The 25,526-nt window shown below is 35.8% G+C and overlaps 1 protein-coding gene across 1 annotated transcript in view; it reads left to right on the plus strand.

Annotated features, from left to right (window-relative positions):
* LOC138705176 (juvenile hormone esterase-like) overlaps positions 1 to 25,526 on the plus strand; it is an 89,148-nt gene that overhangs the window by 59,977 nt on the left and 3,645 nt on the right. Inside the window, exons 6-9 of the mRNA XM_069833881.1 lie at positions 4,728 to 4,887; positions 5,257 to 5,444; positions 16,070 to 16,226; positions 21,324 to 21,453. Coding sequence (XP_069689982.1) covers positions 4,728 to 4,887; positions 5,257 to 5,444; positions 16,070 to 16,226; positions 21,324 to 21,453 — 635 coding nt within the window. The remainder of the gene's footprint in view (positions 1 to 4,727; positions 4,888 to 5,256; positions 5,445 to 16,069; positions 16,227 to 21,323; positions 21,454 to 25,526) is intronic.

Genomic DNA, 25,526 nt, shown 5'->3' on the forward strand with positions numbered 1-25,526 from the left:
TTCGATATAAGAGAGAAAGTGAGTGCAGATTTCTCCTCTCATGTAACCTAAGCCATGATAACTTCTTGAAAGAAGGTGAGATATGATCATAGTATCGAACATTACAAATGAAGCGGACGCACGCGTTATGAACACGCTGTAGTTTCTGAGCGGAATCAATCCTGAGATCACTGAACAAAACGTCGCAATAATCGAAGTGAGGTAGAATGAGTGTCTGTACCAGCGTCTGTTTTAATAGTTTGATTGGTCGGAAAAATCTTGGCGAGGAGGGTCGAGGGTTTTGCCACAAAACTTTCCTCATTGTATCAGTGTCTATGGTGCTATATAGTTGTAAAGGAACAAAGCAGATTATAAACATATCGGAATCGCTGTATTCGGCATTTTCAGTTTGAAATGCCTATTTGTATACACTATGACTGCTGCTCCCATCACAACCCCACTTAATTACTGCTTTTATAGTTTCATCACCACCAACACGTTGTCTAAATACATCTTCTTGCGCAGCCACAAGACATTCGATAGTATGATCAACAACGATTGCACATCTATTTCAGCGGAAATGTCAATCACTTTTATACTCTCTCTTGGCGGGTAGCACTGCAGTTTCGCTTGTCTTACGATATTATATGCGGGATAAATGTCACACCAGTGGCGGCTCCTGCATATTTCTTAAGAGGAGGAAAGAAGTTAACAGCACAAAATGACACCTTCTTGAGAGAAACATGCTACAAATTAGCCTACATGCATACATGTAAGACCAGGTAGTGTTGGGGTTGGCCTTCCTCCCTTTTGTATAGCAATAATCTGTTTTTGTAAACTGAGTTTCCTAAATTGCCCAAAATATAATATGTTTTCATTTCCATTCATTGTTGAATAATTGCACAAATTAACAATTGCAAGGAAATTCACAACCTCGAAGCATCTTTCACGCACACTACAGCATCTCAAGTGTTGGAAGAGACCAGCTACTAACACGTAACCGGAACCGTTTTACGGAAATGAGAATGAGAAATAATCTGTTAGGAAAGCGAGAAAACTGCACCCACCCACGTGGTCTGTGTTGTCACATGTACATTTTACAAGTTCAGTATCACATGCTTTTGAAGAATGTCAGTTCTTGTAAAGTCATACTACCATTATTGTTCAAAGCTGCCGGTGGCCGATTAATTTTTTTATGTTAAAAATAATGTAGTTTGCAGTACTTTCAATTTCAAAGATATTTGTGCAAAACTAACAACTTGGCGATTGTCCTGTCTAGTAGACAATGAATGGAAGTGAATTTCAGGGGCCAAAAAGATCTGCGATACTAATGTAGAATTACTTCCTCTTTGTTTTATATAAATCCAACTTCAACTTTCAGATATCCTCGAAAGTTTCAAACCATAAATAGTAGCTTTTATAAAGTGCAATGAATAATATATTTTGATCTATAATTAAAAAAAATATATATGGTGTCTTTCATAGCTTTGCGTTAAAACTGTTTTTATTGTCTCTCCTCCTAGATGTATTGTAGTCTGGTTGAATGCAGCATCGTTAGATGGCAGCGGTAGCGACCTTGCTGCACGACCAGTCGGTTTCTATTTCCCGCCCATGCGCTGATTCAGAGGAGGATCTCCTCCCTATCCGTTCATTTACTTGCTTTAAAACTCTGCTTCTTTCTTTGGCCGCTAGCGCGCTGTTGTCTATGTGTATTAACTGCAGTAAAGGAGGAATGGATTGACATTCCTCCACACAAACAATCTCGCATCCTTCTCACATAGTAGCACATGAGTGCGCGTCGTTAAAAACTTGATCAACCGAGGTTTTCTTATAGCTGTGAACTTAAAAATTATCGAATCTTCCTCGAATTTCAAGGCATATATTTAATTTGGTATTTACTTTCAAAAGAAGAAAAATGTGAGGAGGACGTTCCTCCCTTCCCTCCCCCGAGGAACCGCCACTGTGTCAGATCTTCTTGCTTTAGTTCCTTTCCTTATATTAGTATATTGTCTTTTTGTTAAATTATTATCTACAATAAATGCTAAAGCCTCTTCTTTGGAGTTTGGTACTAACTTAAATGCAGACGATTTAAAGGCTCTTTTATATTTTTGGCCCTACTGGGAGTAGTCTCCGTAATTTTCTTAATGATTCCTGCCGCATCCCTTTTTCCAGAAGCCCTCAAAGAAACCTCTGCAGCTAACGTAAGTTCCTCATGCGAACGATCCTCTGTTAATGGCTGTATTAATTTCCGTTTGGTTTTCATTCCACTTTCTTCGAAAGTTTTCCGAGGTCACCCTACCCTAGTAGTACAAATTTGAGGCTGTTGAACTGCAATAGACACTTTATAAACATCATAAACCTTCTCGGGAAATGTAATTTCTTTTTCCAACCAAGAACTGCAATTTTTAAAAAAGCTGTTCTTCTTTCGACTGCACTGCTCCCAGCGCTTATCGAATTCGCACTTAAATGCACTTAAAGTCAATTGAATGCTGCGCAATACATCACTAGCACAATGTTCTAACTCATATCTTCTGAGAACAGACTCATACAAGACTTTATTTGAAGATTTAGCACGAAGTACTTCATACAGCTCTTGGCGAGTCACAACGAAATGCCCCGGCCGCTGACTCCAATAATAATAAAAAAAAAAAACAGTTTTACTCAAAAGGCGAAAACATGCCATAGACGTTAAAACGGAATATTAAAATGTACACATGCAGCTATGTTATCATAGCAAAATCAAAACTTAGACAGACTTATAATTTTTTTGAAGTCTAAATGAATATTTGAAACTAAAATTTTTAGAATAGTGCACACACACTCTGAAACGTTACGTTTTATTATAATAATTAGGTGTACATACATTTTTAAATTTATTAAACAATAATGTCGTACCCATGAGCTTATCCTGAAGATATATAAGTGATATTCACTATGTTTGTGACAGATTCTTATAACAGCAACGTGATTATTTAACACAACGTGCGAACAGAGACTGTTGACTCGTGTGTTTGGGGCTGTCCCTTATTATCGTTTAGGGAGGAAGTTTATTTTGATACCTCAATAAACTATCCTTAAATATACTAGAACATAAGTGAGAGGTTACAAATGGATTTCACAACTTTAAAAAATAACATTTTTTCCCGTCAGATTTAACAACTGGCCCACTGTGCACAGGTATGATCCGCGATATGTGAACCGACGTGGCAGGCTGGGACGCATTAGCGTGTCATGCTGGGGCTAGATGTCTCGGGATGGGGCAGGTGTTCTTCCCAACCGTCCGGGATCGTTATCCCCAAGGAAAATTATTGTTCCAACAGGATAACTTTTCAGCGCAGACAGGCCGTTCAAGCCTGGTTCCAGGCCCGAGATCGAAGTGATCGCCTGGCCGCCTAAGTTGCCAGATTTGAACGTAACAGAAGTTGAAAGAGAGAAGGCGTGAGTTGTTAGAAAACGAGCTGCGGGGTCAAGTTCTCGACGCTTGGGAAGGACTCGCCCAGGATCAGCTCGTCGATTCCATGCCTCGTAGGATCAGAGCAGTTGCAGAAGTAGACGGTTGGTGGAAGAGGTATTGGTTCATCATTTTTGTATAATTATTTTCTTTCGTTATTATGATTATTTTTATTTATATGACAAATTGGATCTTCCAATTGATTTTTCTTTTCTTATTGTTCTCTGCTGCAGGGTCAAGCCAAATGAAATTTAAAATTATATGGTAATTAAAATGTCAAAAGATATGGGAAATAATTATTCTACATACGAAAACAAACGAAATTAAACTTCGCTTGCAAGTGTCTTAACAAAAATTCATGTAAAAAAATCCTACCGCCAATGTGACCCGAACCCATACCCTTCTGCACAACAGTCACACAACGTAACAGTCTGAAAGCTATAACGACGAGACAAGAACTCTCTCCTCTCCGCGGCATGTCCATCTTCACAAGATCGACGGTCCGAGTCCAATGTTACACTGATGGGGAACGTTGTGAATCGCGCTCTGTAAGGATGATTAAGACTGGGGCCAAAGTTTGTTTCTGGGTAGTATAATAGTTAAAATAATTACAACAAATAGAAAAAAAAATGCTATAATAATTATAACGAAAAATTCACTCTCTTGCTATAATTATTAATACACAAATTCTCAGTACCAAACAATATTAGTGGTAACATTGGTAACACTCAGCACATTACATATCTAAAAGTGTGATATTCCAACATAAAAAAATATTACGTAGGCTGCATCTACAATACATGGCCTAACGAAATCTAGCGAAGGATATACTAATAGATGTAAGTGCTCAGAAAAAAAAAAACGCTCTTGCGGCAAAAGTTTAAATTCTAAGTGTGCTGTTTTATTAAATGATATTTCAGTGTGGTCGTAAACCTTCACCCGATACTGTAAGTTTTCCTTAATTTTTTTCTGTTTATCCCTTTTTTTCTTTTTTTGTGTCGCACGAATAATGTATGTTCTTGAACTCTTCAAGTCGTAATTAATACAACTGTTCTAACCTACAGAAGAACAAGAAAAAATTGAACCGTAATAAGAACTGTATATATTTCGAATTGTTCGATATAAATTAGTACATTTTAAGAAGTATCTTATGTTTCTTGAAGAGTTGTAACACTGTATAAGGTTATTTCTTCTTACAGAGATTGAAATATTTTGCTACAAAAGTTATTTAAATGTTTTACATAAATAAAATGATTTCATGTCTCACAAAACATAAAAAAATATGTTTCATTCATAGCTTGGAGGGACATTCAAACCAGTGGTTGAAGAAAAAAATGCAGGCAACCCTGAGCCTTTTGTCACGGCTTCTCCACTCTTCTTGGTGCAGTATGGAGATTTTTATCATGTTCCGTGGATGCTGGGATGTAACTCTGAGGAAGGCATCGCTTTCACTTCTGGTATATGATCTTTATGGTGAAAATAAGCAATTAAATCATGTCGCTGTTCGGGTCTAAACAGAATGAAATAGTTCAATCGTCGTTAAACTTCGTATTGTCGAGTTTATTTTCTTCACAAGTAACTTCATTTTTTGATCTGTATAATTTTTGTAAAGAAATGTTAAAAAAAGACTTAATTGTTACGAGAATCATGAATATCTAGCTTTGTACCATAAGTTAGGCGTATAACATTATCATTACTTTTGTTAGTATACAGTGATCTAAATGCTCTAATACTCCGATTAGGTCTATACTGATGACGTGAATATCAATTGTATTAACAATTTTAATTGTTTATATAAAAAATTGGAGGTGTTTCTTGTATTACAGATTTACTTCTCAGTCAAGCGGATTTGGACAAACTGAACTCAAACTTCAACGCTGTGGCCTCTACTTATTTATTCCTGCCATTAAGTATTGATGAGTCGTTCATGTCATTAATATGGACAATGATCACCCAATATTACTTTGGCAAGGACCACATAGTTACACCAAATAACGTAGGAACATTTGTTAAGGTATGTATCGGAAACGGTATCAAATCACAGTTACATCGCAATGCAAAGGCCTGTCAGAAAGTACTAGACCTACGCCTCAGACCCATAAGAGCGTTTTAAGTTTTCCAGTTCGCAATTTAGTTCAACTCAATTTATGTTCCTTTTTGATTGGTTTATTTTACGATGCTTCATCAGCTGCTATGGTTATCTGGTGTCTGCGAGAGATGATGGTGATAATGCCAGCGAAATACGTCCAGGGTCTAGCGCCCAAAGTACCCAGCATTTGCTCTAAAAGGATTGAGGGAAACCCCGTAAGAAACCTCAACCAGGTAACAAGTCCCAACCAGGTTTTGAAACTGGGCCCGCTCTTGCAATTTATACTGGCTAACAATAATAACACAGGCCTGCGATGAAAAAACTTTTTAGAAGATTTTAGTTTTCCTTTATGTATTTTTGCTTCCTGAAGCCTGAAATGACCTCAAAAATGGCACATCACGCACCATATTTACACAAAACTACATTTTATGTTTTACAGTAGCCTATTAAAATATTGGTCATTTTGTTGCATCGATAATCAGTGCTCTAATATAAAAATTGAAGAGACCACTGCAAGAATGATAGATGAACCAAGACTGTCAATGTATAGCTTAAGGCTATAGAATGTACACAGAGAGTTATATGGCATTAACACTGATAGTCATTGTCCAGTAATGATCGGAAAATCACAGTTAATTTTTGAGCGCTAAGCATTTCAAACTTTCAATTGCTTCTCCTGCAAAATGTATTCCAAATGACATCCATCATTCTTGCAGTGGACTCTTCAATTTATACTAACCTGTTAATCTAGAAGGCCGTGCGATGTAGAAAGTGGAATTCCTGAAGAGATCATCAGTTTTAACTCAGTGATTTAATAAGAGAGTTAGTAGGCTATTACCCAAGAAAAAATGGAGTTCTCACTCTACAGATTAAAAGAAATGAATTTCTGTCACCAGGAACATTACATTTATTCATTGGTAGAGGAGTAGAGAAGAGGAATTTACTCCCTACTTTTCAGAAGATGATGCCTTAATATATCACAATGATATTCCTGGTTTGATATAAAAGTTTAATGTTCAGTACGAAGTGGATGAATGGAGATCGATTCCTCCAAAAGAAGTCTAAAGGCAGTGCTTTGTTACCTGTTGATCATTCGGTACACCTTAAAGAAATTTATGAGAATCTTGAACTGGTTCTTACAAAGATAAAATATGAAGATCATAATTGGATCATCTATGGAGATCTGAGAGAGTTGTACATGCTTATTGGTCGGCAGACTGGGTGTACTCTGTGAATGGGACAACAAAGCAAGAAGCAATCATTGGGAACAAAAACAATGGCCACAAAGAACATCTCTTGAATGTCACACAAGAGGAAAAACAACAAACGCAATTTTACCATGAAGAGAAAAAGGCGGTATAAAGTATTTTACTAAATGTGAGTTGTTAATTATGACAATCTAATAGTTTTTATAAAACAGGTATGCCTTTAATATTTGCCACAGGACATGTATCATTTCATCACTTTCTCATATTAAATTCAATGACGCTATATTCACATTGCTAAAAGTGCCAATGCATGTTGCGGGAATGGTACGTGATAGAGGTAAACTGAACTCAGATTTGGATTCAGCACCGCAAGAAACTATAAATGTAGCATACATTTTTCGAAAAGTTTTTATGAACCGTAATTTTGCAGGCCTGTATGTAATAATAATAATAATAATAATAATAATAATAATAATAATAATAATAATAATAATAATAAAAAAAAAAAAATAATAATAATAATAATAATGATAATAATAATAACAATAATAAATATTAATAGTGATGATATTAATACATAGCTAAACATATGCATGGGTGCGCAACTCGTACTCTCAAACTTTCAACACAATCTCCGTGCAGGCAAAACGATCTCTATGCTAGCTATAATGAAGTTCGCTCGTGTCTGCAGTAAGTGGTGGCTCGTTTTAAGTGAAAAACAATAAGGTAAAGTACCCAAATAAGAGACACTTTTTTAACTGCTTATAAATGAGGATGGGAATAGATATTTTTAATCTGAATGAGTGGGATACATACAGCATTTCGTCTATTTTTAGAATTGACAATACAAATTTTAGTCACTTTTTATTATTACTTTCAATTATAAAAAAAAGTAAAACTTGGAAATACTGATGTTTTGAAAAGGGGTTCCAAATAAGATATACGTATGTTATTTAAGTTTATTTTTGAACATGGACAAAAATTTTCATAATTTGGCTGAAAACTGAAGCAATATATAACATTGTGAAGTCATGTTGATACTTTAATAAATTCAGGAACATTTTAAAATTGAAGAGGTCAGTGCAATAGTGACCTAACTCCTCTCAACAGAAATTCTGTTGTTTATTTGGCATTTTTTCCAAGTGAAATTAAGATGGTCTACGAAACGAACACAAAGTCGGTCAAATCGGAGATGAATGTACTAATCTTACTTAGGCTACTATTGCTAGCGTTAATATTTTGCTAGAGAAAGAAAAAATGGCAGAATATTAAACTTCGATCTCCATATTTTAATTTTAAGTTGATCGCACTTATTTTGCTTACCCCTTTGACACAATTCTTATTTCGCTGTATTGAGCAAGTTGGACAAACGAAATGTTCGTCATCAGTGCTGCAGTCTTCGTGTGCCTAACGACGACATTTTTAACACTGAATCTATTTCTCCCCTCTGAGCCTTGGTGTCCTCTGAAAAAAATTCAGTGCAAAACATGCACTTCTCATCAACATAATTTTCTCGATATTCCGAGTCACTAGAGTTAATTAATTCCATTTCCACATCGGATTCTTCATCACTGGACGAACTCAAGCAGTGCTTCTTGTACTGAGTTTTTCTGTGATTTTTGTTGTTTTTCGAACAACTTCTTGCGAGCTTCGTCTTTACTTTGATTTTCCGTATTTAAACTCTCTCTCATTTTCTTCTGATCAGAACTGATATTATGATAGCTACTTTTCCTGCCCTGGTTAACTTTAAATGCGACTACCCACCGGTTGAAGCTTACAGCTCTTGAGGTGGTGGTTGTTGCTGCTGATGCTGTTGCTTCTGTAGGCCTAACTGTGGTATAAACAGAGTCGCCGTTTCTGGCGCGTGAAATAAGTAATGGGAACGTTGAGAGCGAGTAACTTATCTTTCTCATAGTCTGTGGGCATTAATGCTGACAACTGTGATTCGCAGATTGCTTACGTCACATCTGTTTAGGAGGTGGTATCACTCTCAGCCGAAGTGGTAACAGATGCCACAGATCCTTGAGTACACTGACGAGTCAGTGGACTGGTCAGTGTACTCAAGGACACATCCCAGAAACGCAAAGTGCGAGTGTCTTGCCTTTGACGCAGTCAGTGGGCAACAAGACTGACAACTGTGATTGGCAGATTGCTTACGTGACGTGTTGGGTGTTACCGTTCTCGGCTACACTGGCAAAAAGTGCTCACTGATTGGATTTTTACTCAAGTACACGCGCCACAAACGTTGGCACTGGCTGTAGTGGCGATATATACACAGGTCGAACGAAATTTTCGAAATCAGGAATCACAATTAAATATAATAGTTTTAATAATTACACAAGAATTTTATTTGAAATGTATAGAGAATATTTTACGGATTAAGCAATTATGTTTTGATCTTTTGATATTGTCGGACTGGCTGATTTTAATTGACTTTGGCTATTGATATTATTGCCATCTTAATTAATAATTAATTTTAGTCATTAATAATGATAAATTAATCATTTCAATTAGTAATTTTTGTAATGAATAATTGAGGACAATGGATAATTAATGATTGACCTAATTTGTAATTAATTTTAATTAACATTTCAATTAATCTATCATTGGTTCTTATGTAGTTGCTGGCAGACACGACTAAAAGCATTAACGCTTTTCGTAAACTCTCAAAGGTGAGCATCATAATAATACCAAATAAGGGTTTTAAATAAGAGATACTATCTCTTAATAGGACCCATAGGTATCTCTTATTAGCGAACGGAGTAAATAAAAATGAATAGCTACCCAAGGTCATAAGTTATTATCTTCCTTATTAGCAATCTACCTTATTACGAGTATATGCAACATTTTGCTAGCAATTTTATAAAATTAATAATAAATTTGTTGTAGCTTACATTACCTGCTGTTCTCTTCCTCAACAAAAACCAGTAAAAAGTTCAAAGTGTGAAAAATTACTTTTGTTGCTCTCAGCTTCGTTGCTTACTTTCAACTGAAGTTAGACAAAGAACACGATGCCTTAGAAGCACAAACATTGATTTACCATAGTTGTCGAGAGATGGCAAATTATACCGGAGAAGTTAACAAGGATACTCTTATTAGGGCCCTGTCTCTTATTTGGGTACTTTACCTTATATTCAATTTTCCTTTTAGTGACGAGCGGGGATTTTTTAAAGAAGGAAAATAAAGCTTATATTATGTTCTATTACACTTCCTTGCGCATTACATTTTAATATCATGAGACATCTTACAAATAAACATGATGAAGGTTTCGGTAAATAAATACTGCCTGGGCCCGTTTTAGAAGAGCTAAAGCAAAATGGGATATCAGCAATGTGAGAGTGATATCACACATTGTCAGTACGCTTGTGTTACAGTACTACACATTAGATAGGTAGATAGGCAGACAGACAGACAGACAGACAGACTGACAGATACTTTTATTGCTTTAACATACATAATATGTATAGCAAAGACAGAAAACAAGATCATATAAATGTATTTGCCAACTTAACATTGATACTATACAATCTATGTTCATAAAATTTTTGTTTGATTAACGATTTGAATAAATAGTAATTTGAATTCCTAGTTGACCTCTGTAACCTATTACACAATTTCAGAGACACATAGTCAAAGTTATTTTGTGTAGTTGGTAAACCTGCATAAGTCAAGTCTTATAATATTACAGCTCCTGGTATGATGCTCATGAAAAGTCAAGTTCAATGGAAAATTGTTAATATTAAATTTAATATACAACAAATACTGCAGTATTAGAGCGATGGAAGAGTAAGAATATGACAAGTATGAAATAAAGGTACATAAAGGTTTGGACTAACACCAGAAATAATTCTCATTGTTTTCTTTTATAATTTAAAAATATTAAAACGAGAAGTATAATTCCCCCGTAATAAAATACCATATTGAAGATGACTATGAAAATATGCATAATATATGGCAAACATTGGTAATTTCGTGATAATTTCATGAAAATTAATTTAAAATGCAAATGTGTAAATATATCCTTATTCCGATTTTTTTCATCTATAAGACGATAATTTGCTGTACAAATCTGGAGACATAAAAGATTGGACACGTTCTTGAACAAGTGCCAAAAACCATTTTACATCTTAAACTAATAGGTTGGTTATTTCGTGATAACATTGGTAATTTCCTGATATTACATTGATAATTTCGTGAGAGGTAGAAGAATTGTTGAAACATTCATTAAAGTCAAATGAAATTCTCATTTATTGTTACAAGACTTCAAACATAGTAATTCCGTCTAATTTTCATAGCAAGAAAATACAGAAATACATAAGAACACATAATAAGAATGAAATCAAAGTAAAAATTGAAATTGAAAAGGGATCTCTTTGCCCTGAAAGGGTGAACACTTTTATTACGGACTTTACTATAGCCTCTTACTAGGATAACTCCAAAAGTAATGCATAACATTTGTTTAAAAATTATATTTTTATCCTACAGCTTTGATTTTTAACAGAATGTAGATACATCCTTTAGGAACAAAATGTCACTTTTCCACATACTCCCCGTCCCTTTCAACTGTCTTACGTAACCTAAGAACGAGGGCCTGTAGACCAGCACGGTAAAAGTCTGGACCAACGCACACGTCTGAGCCATTGTTTAGCAGCGTGCACAAGGGAGTCATCTTCTAACCTCGTTCCGCGAAGGGATCCTTCAGTTTTCCAAAGAGATGGTAATCGCATTGTCCAGTTCAGGACTGTAAGGCGGTTGTTTCAGTGTTGTCTCACCGAATTTTCTGATCTGGTCTGTGGTCTTGTGACTGACATATGGCTGTGCGTTGTTGTGCAATAGCAGAATATCCTGCTTCTCCCGATGTCATCGAACACGACTCAGTCGAGCTTGAAGTTTCTTGAGAGTTGCCACATACGCGTCAAAATTAATGGTGGTTCCGTGTGGCATGATGTCCGCAAGCAAGAGTCCTTCTGAATCGAAAATCACTGTAGCCATAACTTTTCCTGCCGAAGGTGCACTTTTGAATTTCTATTTCTTTGGTGAATTTGCATGATGCCACTCTATTGTCTGCCTCTGTCTCCGGTCCAAAATGGTGGAGCCATGTTTGATCTTCTTTCAAAATTCTTGCAAGTAAGTCATCTAGCACTTATCATTGGCACTTAGAATGATAACAAATCAAACAGAAGTTACACTGAACCCATTGCGTCCCCCTTTTTCTTTTTCGTTATCACATTTTATCTTCAGATTTCTAAAATTCGTATTGTAATACAATTTTTAAAATAGTATAAAATGTAACGTTTAATGCTCAACAAAATTTCGTCTCAAACAGCTAAGATTTCTATCAGTAAACTAAGCCTATAAGGCGACTACAGCTGTATCTAAAATTCCAAAAACATTTAATAAAATTTCATTAAGATATAATAAATCATTTTACCAAATATCATAAACTTACCTTTAGTAGTAAGTCTGTAATGTAATTAGAAACATCCACAAAATTTATATGCCTGAGAAGTCGACGCTAACTTGCTCTCTTCAAACATAAAAGCTCACTGAAGAAGCTACAATAGTCACACAAAGCGTAGCTGTATGTTTCTGGAAACCGGACAACATATGCAATCCCTTGGCGGAAATTTGAACCTCATAACATCATTGGTTAGTTCACGAAAGAGCAAAGAATAAGTATCACGAAATAATCACTGCCACGAAATTACCAATGTTTACCCTACAGTTAATAGCACTTTTGTATCCACAATTTTAGACAAATATCTTAACATGATTATACTTTTGGATATTTTGCCAGAAATTATATTGATGTGACTATCCCAGCCTAAACCGCATTCAATGAAAATGCCCAAAAACATAATGTTTTATTAAAATAATCACATTTCCTATCAAAGCCAAATTTAGGATCTGTAACTTTACTTGCATTAATACATAAATAATTAGAAAGCAACACTATTTAATTAAAATATCATGCTCATTTAACAAATCTTGAGAGTCAGAATGACAATCAGCAGCTAGCTGAATAGCCACATCATCAGGAAATAAATAAGTATTAACACAGTTATTCTTAACAACACAAGGTAAATCATTAACATAAATAATAAATAATATAGAACTTAAAACAGATCCCCGAGGTACACCGTATACTAACGACTTGAACTCCGATAATGACCCAGTATAAACTACACCCCGTAATCTAGAGTATTATATAAGTAAGAATTTATAAGATTCATTGCCTCTGAACTAAAGCCATAAAACATTAATTTGTAAACTAGCATGTCGTGAGATACAGTATCGAAAGCTCTTGTCATTTATCATAAAATTTACATAAAACAGATTTTTTCCTTATCAAGACCTTTGAAACATTCACCTACTAGTGAAAGAACTGCATCAGAAGTATTACCATTTTTACGGAAACCGATTTTCTAGTAGAAAATAAGTTATTGGATTCAAAATAATTAATAATCTGATCATTAATAAGAGATTCAAATACCTTGGCCACTATTAGTACAACAATCATTGGCGTATAATTTTTCATACCTGATTTAGCACCTTTTATAAAAATCGGAATAACGTTAGAATACTTCAAGATTTTAGGAAAATAGACATTCTGGTACATTTGTATCACTTAATGGATCACAAATATAAGTCGAATCTAACTTAAGTGTTACAGAATTAATGCCAAAAAATGTCCAAACTTGTATTATTATTATATAAGGATAATATTTTTATACACATACTCAACTTCAAATTAAATGAATTACAGGAATCACTTGCTTTATTTGAATCTAAAAAAGTACGAAAATCATTTGCACTAGGGTCAATACCTTTAATAATATCACTAAATTTATTAATAAAAAAATCATTAAAAGACTCAGCAGATAAATTATTTTAACACACAGAAGAAATGCCATTTAAACTCGTTAAATGTTTTATTACAGACCATATTGCCTTAGATTTATTAGTTGCTTGTAATATGAAATCAGAACTATATTTTCTCTTCGCTAATTTGATTCCATAATTGTATTTACGTTTATAATCCAAAAAGAATTCTTTGCAATAACCCTTTTACTCATTTTACACAGATCATACAATTTAAATTATTGACATTTCATCATATGTAAATTATTATTATGCCAATGTTTACTTATAGTAATTTTATTAGTACGAAATTTGAAAGGTAAAGATTTATCTAGAGCATTAATTATCAAATTAATTAAACCTGAAAACTTGTCATAAATACTAGCTAAAGTATAGAGAGGAAGGCAATTAATTTGAGACAGCAAGAAAGTAAAATACAGCTTACCCTAGTTACTAATGAACCTATATGGAGTATAGAACATGTACAGTAATTACTCTTTTCATTATTAGTCTGATCAACCTTCTAAGCAAAATAGCATCATGATCAATCGAACAGTATGGAGAACAGATGCAGAAACCTTATACTTGACTTGGCCTAATTACTTCATTAACTATGGTTCTAAAGACCGAAATTAGTTAAAATATTGCACAATTTATATTTATATTGATCGACCAGTTAAGAGCATACATTAAAAATTTAGCAGTATCAAGTGGAACATAAACAACGTCACCACTTTCCTTGACTAGAAACTGTCTTGGAGAGTGATGAAGAAAATCTGCTTATCAAATATAAGACCCTACTTCAAGACCTTACAAAAGAATTCTCTGGTAGGTTTGGAGAGATAGTGACAATTGACAAGAAATCGAAATTTTTTCAAATCCTTTTGGTTTACAGCCGATAGACATCCTGAAAATTTGCAGATTGAATTGATAAATTTACAGAACAGCACGCCACTCAGAGCTTCGACGAAATCAGGACTCGAATTGTTCGTAATGCTCCCTAAGTCAGTATTTCCAAATATATTCTCATTTGCCACCCGCATAGTAGGCTAACTATATTTGTTTCCACATATGTGCTTCCAAACTTGAAGCAGAATCTAATGCAAAAAAGAAGTGTAAGACCTCTAAACATTGTATAGAAAGAGCTCAGGAGTAAGTTTATTTCATTTTCCGTAATATGTAAAACAAATTACTTTCTAGAATTTGTGGTTGTTTACGAATATAGGCTAATAGCTTTCTGAAAGCAGAGAAATATACTTTATAGATATTCGTCTGTAGAAAATAAGAGGAAGACAAGTAGCGAAGAAATTTGGTATGGAAAAACTGAAGAACGAAGAGGAAAGAAGAGAGTTTCAAGAAAATTTTCAAGAGAAAGCCGTTGCATTAGAATCCACACCTGAGAATAGTAATGAGAAGTGGACTCATCTGAAAAACTGTATACAGATAACAGCAAAAGGAACAATAGAATACAGAGAAGGAGTAACAATGAAGAAAACTTGAGTCACAGGGAAAACATTGGAGAAGATGGAGGAAAGAAGAATATGTACAACATCAACACGGAAGAAGGTAGAATAAACTAGAGGAAACTAAACAACGAACTAAGAAGAGAAACTGATAAGGCCAAGGAAAACTGGATATGACAGATATGTAAAGGAAGATATCAGGCGTTCCGTAAGAGAAGGGCGAATCCGCCAAATGTACCTGCAGAGGTAATCGATGTTCAAATTATTTTACCTGTAAACGATATAAGGGCGAAGCCGCCAAGAACATGTCTGTAAGTAATATTACTTTGTACACTGAAAAATGAATACCCTTATTTAAAATTGTAATAAAATGTGTAATTTAATATTCCAACTTAATAGTGATCATTGGTGACATTATGAATTCATGAACATTATGGGAATAACTTGAAAACAGTATATTAGAAAAAGCAAAGGGCATAGAATGAACTCAGTAGTGGCAGACAATAATAATAATAATAATAATAATAATAATAATAATAATAATAATAATAATAATAATAAACACTTAATCTCACTGTGATGTGACATTTACAAAGTGTTATGAATATGATTACGTAAATGAAGTTATTAGGACCCTTAGCCCTTAACTGGCATCATGACGTCTGTGAGACGGCTCCAAACTTTTCCATTGCCATTTCTCCTCCTATAAAGTTTATTTTGCTTCCTCCTTGTACCTTCCAGTTGGAGTATTGGTTCTGTGCTGTGAAAGTCGCACGCTCCTCGCTGTGTTTGGCCTTGAGTAAGTAAGTGCGTAGTAAAATCGACACGCCGTCTCACAGACGTCATGATACCAGTTAAGGGTTAATCATTATCGTGAAACATGGCATGTCCAAAGGTAATTATTATTATTATTGATCTAGAAGTAATTCAAATTTAAATTAGGCTTAAGAACATTTGTTACAAAGTGAACCATGCAACTGTGCACGTCATGGAGACATCTATTTCTCTCTCGTTTCAGATGGCATCAGATCGAATCATCGCACACTCCATTCACAATGCCGCTCGGCTACACACGAAAGCTGGCCATAGTCCTATTTACTTGTACAATTTTGCTTATCGTGGAAAATATTCTTTCACACCAGAAGCTGATTACGGAAATGGAAAAGTTGACCTGGGTGAGTTAATAAGTCATATCAAAGATTTTGTATGTAATTAGTGCACCACAAAGTAGTAAACTATACAAACTACACTGATGTATTTTTTTTAGGCTCAGACGACTACCTGTGCAATGATATCCTACCTTAATATCCAAGAGGAATGCAGTTTTTCTTTTTTTAATTTTCCACAGCATTTGAATTAATGAATGAATAAAGGGGAGGGTAATGAGAGTGGAAACTTTAAAAGGTACGTACGTGAAAACGCGTCCTCGCAAGGGAGTTCGGTGTTGAGAAAAACTGAACATGTCAGCTCCAAGCCTGTTGGCCATTTGTCTCACTCCGGATTTCGCTGTTCCACTGAAGGGGCTCTAGTAAATTTTCAAGGGGGAAATGCCGAAAAATGGACGTAACCTAATAGCTATCACATAAAGGGGAAGAGGGAGGCGGTGGAGAAGCTGACTGCCGGATCGGAAGAAGAAAAGCCGCATTAGGTGTAGTTCTGTACACTGGAAGGTGCTGTGCCCTTTCGCATTGCGAGTGGAATCGAGTAAAGTCGCTCTGTTCGAAGGCTAAGCCAAGACCGCCAGGAGTTGGAAGTGTGCACGTTGAAAGGTTCACTGTCCTTTCGCAGTACAAGTAGAGTCGAGTAACCTTGCTCATGTAACAGGGCAATGTAAATCTCCAAACAGTGTACTATAGCTACATTTTAAATCTCTTTCCGATCACACTTCAATATTATAAACCAATGATTTTATCGGCACTGAAAGATATCAATACATTGTTAAGTAAACTGTACGGCTATAGTAATAATTGCATCGGTGTTGACATTACTTATTTCTTAAAAATTCTGCATTTTTCGAAGTTATTTAGAAAAAAAACTATAATCACAGTAGTGTTGCACCAAATTAGTATATGATTATGTTACGTGTACAAGAAACATGAGAAATGCGGATCGATTTTTTGAACTGAGAAGTTCAGTCAGGCCAAAAGTGATGAAGATATGAATAATAAGATTGGTCAAGGAAAGCGGGCCATAAGACAATTAAATACACTCCTGTGGAATGACAAGGTAACAAGGAAAACCAAGACAAGTATATATAAAACTATAACAGAAAGTATATGTACCTATGGCTCTGAAACTTGGGAAATGAGAGACAGGATGAAGAAGAAATTGTTGGCTTTAGAAATGGATTACTGGCGCCGTAGTTGTCAAATTTCGAGGATGGACCACATTCGGAATCAGGATGTCCGTAATATAATGCTAAACGCCTGATATGGTATGGGTATCTCCAGAGAATGTCAGCCGACCGCTGGCCTAATAAGGTCTTCAACTGGACTCCCCCGGAAAAAAAGAGAAGAGGAAGGCCAATGAAAAAATGGAGCAAGGAGGTTCAGGAGGATATGGTCTGCAGGGGTCTACAAATGGGCGATTGGCATAACCGGAGTAACTGGAAGTTGAGAAGCGGGAGACGGCGACAGCCGTAAATTACTCGCAATACATACATACATAGTTACATTGAAGCTTCATAAAATTCACCTCTAAAAACTACTCTGACCTGGAATACAACATGGAAATACAAGCCACGTCTAAAGCCAAGTTTCCACTTTTGTGACTGCGCAAGAATAATGAGAGGCAAACAACAGTTGCCAGTTAAAACTGCAGATTCTCTTGTGCACAAATTCTTGCAATTTTGGATACAGTCCGAAGAGCAATATTAACACTTGATAATGTGCGTAGCTATCACTGCAGCTAGTTAGATTATTGTTACCGATCAACCACAACGGAAGCGAGTAAAAAGACCTTCATTTTGAATGAGCAATTATCACAAAGGAAGGGAAGAAACTAGAATCATGATTGAGGAAGTGAAGCCGGCAGAAAAATCACTTTTTATAAATTTACGCGGATGTCAAGATCAGTTTTTCAAATAGTATTACGGTCGATTGGACCAGAAACAAGTTTTTTTTTTCGTCAAGCGGTTTCAGCAGCCACCAGACTGGCTATTATGTTTAAGCCACTGGTGACAGCTTTCCAGATTTAAGATTCTCTTTCAAATTGACCAAATTATCAGTTCCCACTCTTTCGCGCTATAAAAAAAAATCCTGATGTTTGTGAAGCTCTCTAAACTCACGTAAAAGTAATTTTTTTTAATTTGGCCTATTTGTGTTACTATGTAATTTAACATACCAATAAAAAAAATAAATAAGACAGTAAAATAAAAATTTTTTTCTCTAAACAAGCTCTTTTTTCAGAAGGAGCCCAATAATTATTTGGTTTAAATTATTTATGATTAATTGGATTATCGGTGCACAATATAATAAGTAATGGTAGGGATAGGAGGGCAAATAAACTATGAATTAATAACTTACTGATTTATGGCTTTTAAGAGACCCGGAATTTCATTGCCGCCATCACATAAGCCCGCTATCGGTCCCTATTCTGAGGAAGATTTATCAAATCTCTACCATCACATCCCACCTTCATCAAATCAATTTTAATATCCTCCCATCTACGTCTAGTCTTTTTCCTCCTGCCTCCCAACTAATATTCTATATGCACTTATTGATTCTCCCATACGTACTACATACCCTGCCCATATCAAACGTCTGGATTTAATTTTCCTAATTATGTTAGGTGAAGAATACAATGTGTCCAGTTCTGCGTTGTATATAGTCTTCTACATTCACCTGTAACTTCATCCTTCTTAGCCCCAAATAATTTCATAAGCATCTTATTCTCAAACAACCTTAATCTCTGTTCCTTTCTCAAAGTGAGAGTCCAAGTTTCACAACCATATAGAACAACCAGTAATATAACTGTTTTATAAATGGTAACTTTCAGCTTTTTTGAAAGCAGACTGGATGATAAAAGCTTCTTAACCGAATAATAACACGCATTTCCCACATTTATTCTGCGTTCAATTTCCTCCTTAGTGTCATTTATATTTGTTATTGTTGCTCCAAGATATTTGAATATTTCCACCTTTTCAAAGAATAAATTTCCTATTTTTAAATTTCCATTCCGTACAAAGTTCTCGTCACGAGACATAATCGTATATTTTGTCTTTTTGTGATTTACTTTGAAACCTAACTCTTTATTTGCTTCGAGTAAAATTTCCGTGTTTTCCCTGTTTTTTCGTGTTTGTGGATTTTCTCCTAACATATTCACGTCATCCGCATACATAAGCAGCTGATGTAACCCGTTCAATTCCAAAACCCGCCTTCTGCTCCTTACTTCATAACTCCAGTTATTGTCCATTCTAATGGAAATCCTCCCTAGCGATCTTCTGTTTCTCACAGTCTTATCCTTCGTTATGATGCTCTTCAATTTGACTGGATTAAGATTATGATTTAGATTTATTCTCCATATTCTAAATACTGCCACAATTTGTCCGTCCCTCAAATCCATTCCAAATCACTCCCAACACTTCTCGTATGTTTCACCACTATGTTCTTTTTCACTTTCTTCTACTCCCAAAAAATATCAAATTTTTTCTCCTTTTCTCCTCCTCTAAGTGCTCCCATTTGCTTTTCAAACCTTCATTTTCGTGTTGCATTTTTCCATCTTCTCCCTCAACTTCGCTATGATCTCCTTCAATGCTACTAAATCTTGTTTCATTTCCTCCATTTGATTCCGGCTTCGTTCATTTAATACACAAGTCAATACCTTTTCTACGTTTACTTCCTCTGACTTGCACAAATGAACTTTCACACTCGGCTGCTTCTTAAGACCGATGTTGACAATATACAGTATATTTCTATAATTCTCAAAAATTCTCGTGTATATTTCATTTAATTTTGGGCTTTCATTAAGGTATTTGCATTTCCCATGCATAAAATTAAGTTTTTAACACATTTCGCGTATATCGTTAACACTAAAAAATCACACTCCTACTAATGAGGCAACTGGAAATGTGGTTTCATAGTGGGGGAGAGTCGGGTAGTATCGGACATCGGGTAATATCGGACAGTGAGTTTCTTTCATGTACCACACGATGATAGTACCTGATTGACTTGGTTACGTCTCTGTGATGTCGCATGGAGGATCGTAACCATGTCATTCAGGTACTACCATATGGTGGTAGATGAAAGAAACGCACTGTCCGATAGTACCCGACGTCCGATACTACCCGACTCTCCCCTATATAATCCACACTCATGAAGCACCTGCCCAACCGCTGTAGTGCCTGTGTGGCCTATGTCATTAGCCCGTCACAAAGCGGCCCTTGCAGGGCCAGATACACAAGGTCGGAATTGGTGTTCTTCAGTTCTCCCATATTAGGCATCATTATTTGTCCCACGTTAGGCATCAGTATCACTACGTTCGAGCACTATTCCATTACTAATCCACAGCATTTCCCAATCACCGGCGCATGGAGAAGACTGCCTACTTCGAAACAATCGAAGCCTATATAATGTATGCACACAGCGAATCTTAGCTTAGTCCAGGGTTGCAGAACTGGGGAAGAGAGGGGTGAAAGCATGGGGAAAGCGTCTGTTCTCCCGTCCACAAGGCCGGAGCTTTAAATGATGTTTCTGTGATGTTTGGCAAGTATATTGAATGCAGCTCTCTTCTCCCGCTGCCCTACAATGACGCGAGGGTTCAAAGGAAGAGATGGGTTACGTGTTTCGGTTTGTGACGTCTGCCTCAATTGTAGCACAGTTTTGCATCCCTGGTGTAGTCAGTTGGTGTGGGTCGAAGGCTAGAACTATCTACAAGGTCGCTGTGCTGGATCCAATACTAATCCGTATTAGCAATATAGTGTAGCTATAAATGAATGTTGCTACTGCTGCAGCTACTTCCATGTTTTAAGCAGTACTTGAACAGTGTTTGAAATTACGAACGTGTTACGTAATCTACTCCCGTTTTAACCTAGGTACACACCACGGTTACAGAACGGGGTTCGGCTCGCATGTCTGTAAGCACAATAAATTTTAACCATACAATTACTGTTAATTCGTCAATTATGATGAAACTAATGATAAATTTTTGGTAAGAGAAAATGTGATAGTAACGTATCCCGATTATTTACATGAAAATTATTTGACTATCTATACATAAACCTGTGCAATCTAGGATACATATATGAAGTTATGTATTTGTTGGCTATGTTGCAGGTGTGGGACATTCTGATGAGTTGACCTATCTGTTTAAGCAGACAGGATTCCCAGAAGTACCAGAAGATCATCCCGACGTAGAAGTTATCAATACGTTGATCACTCTGTGGACTAACTTTGCTACATATGGGTATGTCTCATCACAGAGGAGGTGACGTGATTGATTTTCTAAAAGGAATATGTTTTAATGACACAATACTACAGAAGCATATAGGCCTACTTTAATTATATTTAATGTAAGTAAATAATTTTCATTCGAAGATCTAAATTCATTAACAATTTCAAGACTTGGTGCTAAAGCCGATGCAAACTCAGTTCGAATAAACCAAATTAGATTCTTAATTAATCGACCAGGACCCCATTCCACAAAAGTATGGTCTAAAAGCAACATAAAAGTGTATTGAGCTGTAAGTAATAGTTATTAGTAGAATTGTGTTCCACATTTGTATTTTATTACTCTATACTTACAATAGTAGATGTAATTTTTCATCGTTCTGTTCTACGTAAGTAATAGTATTTTTTTATTTCACAATTTCTGTACATTGGTACTTAAAAAGTATTAATATTAGTCAGTCTGTTGCAATTTGTAAAGATTTCTCTACAATTGAAGAAATGCTAATAACGTCAAAAAAAAAAGATATCGGTTAACTTTTTGTGTAATTCAAGGAACTATTTCACTAAAATCTGTAGTCTAATAGTAGTAAAAGTAATGATAATGATAATGATAATGAGAATGTCCCGGTACAGAAAGGAAGAATAATTTTCCATTTTAACTCTATATTTGAGTACAATGAACGTTTCAGGTTAAGTGCACTTGACAAAGAAGGACTTTTAATTAACATTAGACATAGATTAGAACATCCAACAAATAGAAGTAAATCATTATCAGCTAAGCATCAGTTACTAAATACACTTCATGGTTAGGGTAATGGTAGCCAATATCATGACATAACAGATATGCATGGAATGTCACATTTTTTCAGTGTGTAGATGAATTCACTCTGTGATAGCAGCTATAAATGACAAACAATTTCAGTAAAGCTCCTTACTGTGTGTTTTGTTTTTAGATTTTCGCTAAATGTACCGAGAAGAATGTCCTCCCTTGCTTCTAGCTCTTTTAAAATAAATAATTTAGTTTCTTTCAACATTATTTTCACGAATTTTTCTTGTTTACAAAACAATAACAAACAAATTAACGTGCGCATATGGAAAGATCGACACTTGCACAATCTCTCCACTGAAATTGGTGCTGTTAAGCAGGGAAAATTACGATGGTCATCTTAAGGTGGAAGATTGCGTTTAAATACTGACAGATACAAGATAAAGTATTTGAATTATCGTTATTCCTAATTAAATAATTCAGACATACTGTGAATTTTTATTTCACTCAACAATAGGATTTTATTTTTCCAACAATAATTTCTTTCTACAATTCACCTTAAACGCTCTCGTCAACAATTGGATTTTCACTCAACACAGTATTCGTTATAGCACTCCACCGACGACAATGACAATTTACTTGGACTAGTACGAACAACAATGAACTGTTAATCTTAACTAATATTTACAAAGCACTATTTACAAATCAGAACTATCAGTTCTCAGTTCACAGTTCTTCTAGCTCAGTCACTCGAGTTCACAGTATCTCGAACCACAGACGTTCAGAGACAGTTCACTGTACTCGAACTCAGGTCCCTCCAATTGCGGTCCACTGCACTCGAACTCAGGTCCCTCCAACTGCGGTCCACTGCACTCGAACTCAGGCCTTCGGATGCTCACGCAGATGCGGACGCAAACTCGAGTCGAACTCCGGCACACAAGTCTGGCTTGCTTGCTCTGGCTTACTCACTGACTGAATAACTGAAAACTCGAACTGCTCGAGTTCGCTGGCGTCTCTTCTTTTATAGCGAAATCATAGTTGCGAGAAATTTCTACAGGTGTGCAGAGAATTATCTGGATATCTTCACTTCGACGCACTTCTGGAAGAGTCGGGACGGTCCGCCCCCCTACTCCGTACGCAGCAGTTGCGCGCGCACTCTCCCTCGTCGCTTAGGCCCCTTTCCCCTTCTCTCCGCCGCGCGCCGTCCCACAGTGCTTCGTGAAGCCCGCGCGGTCTGCTCTCTTGCGGGACGCTGGTCGTGAGTTCGAATGTCACGTCGCTGTCACAATACTATAGGAATGATAATGACCTTTCTTGCACCCTGAAATACGAATCTATTACCAAGGAGCTGGATATAACCTAATTCAAGGTATGACGTCATGTGGAAAACAGCCGTTCCTCCACCATACACTTTTATGACGTTACTAATAGCCTAACTTCTTGCTAATACAATACAACTGTTGTACATTATTTTGTGGAACAGAAAGTTTCAACTCCATAATGTGCGAGAACTTTTACTAATAACCAGACAGTGAAACTTGTTGCCCAATGGGAGAGGGGCAAGTGGTTTCGGGTTAAATGTGTCCTTGAGTCCCTATACCAGCGGTGACGAAATTTCGAACTGCAGTGATTACATGCGACAGATAGCCTATGAAGTAAGGAGGCGAAGGAAAGGTACCTGGTATGAAAACTACTATCAGTGGTGGTTCCTGTACTAACATCTTGATCAATCCCGCGTATAAAAATCTCAAGCTTTGCTGTATCAGTAATGTCACTGCTGTCATCAAGAGCCAGTGAATAATATACGATTTTTTTGCTTCTTTTTTTTTAACCTTCCTCTTGAATATAATCAGATCTAAATTCTTCTCGATACTTGGTCGAGAAATTCATAGTTTTTCAAAATTAAAAACTTCTTATGGACAAGTTATTTAAGCTATTTTAATCATTACTCTTTTGAGAAATTCTGTTCCATTAAAAGGCTTTAGAGCAAGAGATATTTCAAACCCCATTAGGTAGCTGACCTCCTTACATTTATTTATGCCATTTTTAAGACATGTCAGTTCCTGCAGTTTAACAGTTCGTTGGCACATAATATTGACTCAGTCTTTCTACAATATTATTATTAAATGAATAAGTAATAAATAGTTAACCTCATCTAAAGATTAAGAAGATTAAAATTGAGATGAAACCTAATAATTTTATTCTTCTAGGGAGAAGATCTAAAAATATCAATATTCATACACGTACAGAAGAATTATAGAAAAACAGTAATAATAATAATAATAATAATAATAATAATAATAATAATAATAATACATTAATCAGCGGGCAATTAATGTTTCTATATACTCCTAATTGAACCGTTGAGCAAAGTAAACATATTACATTTTGTCCGACAGAACAAAAAAAAAAAAAAGTTCTCTTTCTCATTCTTTACGAAACCATCTCTTACTGCTTGTAGAGGCAGAGTTTGTAGAGCGACATGATACCGCCACTGCTTGGCTTCAGTACGTGAACGAAACACACAGCAATGTACAGTAGTGGCAAAAAAACCGGACCGATGGAATAAGTCCCCGAAATGAGCCAGTGCGCATGCCACGCCCGCATTCACAAGATAGCGATAATCCATTGAGATTGTTGTAGTTTCGACTGCTGACGTAGCCCATTTCGAAAGCCATTAGAAAATAAGCTGGTAAAATTCATGTCCTGAGAATAATAAGTTAATTAAGTAGTAAAATATCGCTGCAATCGAAAAGTATTGGGAACAAATTTTAATAAGGAACAAAAAAAAGTTTCTTCCCAGACAGGATTCGAACCACGAAAGTCTTAGTTATGCTGTCACTGTGAACGGCTCTGAAATCAGCTAGAAGTGTCGGTCCGGTTTTTTTTTTTTGCCACTATTGCACAGGAAACACCTCGTATTCGTTTGAATGTGTGTGATTAGACGATGTAATCACGACACCCGCGTTGGTCACCGCTGCCCTGTACTATTACAATAAAAGGCGGCGAGTCGTGCTCCGTTGAACTACTGTGTCTTAGTTGTTCGCTATTTACTTTCTTTGTGTTGCAGTCGATAAGTAACTTTTTTTTAATTGGTTATTTTACGACGCTTAATCAGCTACAACGGGTAACTTACATCATGGACTAGAGACACAGAATTCCGTATTCATTTCTAAAAAAAAAAAAATCGTGATAAAATATTATATTTCGTGCTTTACCTCTAATTAATTGTAAGATAATCCCAATAATTTCGTATACATTCGAAAGAAATTTTTACGTAAAAATAGCCCTATATTACGCATTAGACGTCAAATTAATTATAA

Source organism: Periplaneta americana, chromosome 8 (assembly GCF_040183065.1).
Source record: "Periplaneta americana isolate PAMFEO1 chromosome 8, P.americana_PAMFEO1_priV1, whole genome shotgun sequence".
NCBI lineage: Eukaryota > Metazoa > Arthropoda > Insecta > Blattodea > Blattidae > Periplaneta > Periplaneta americana.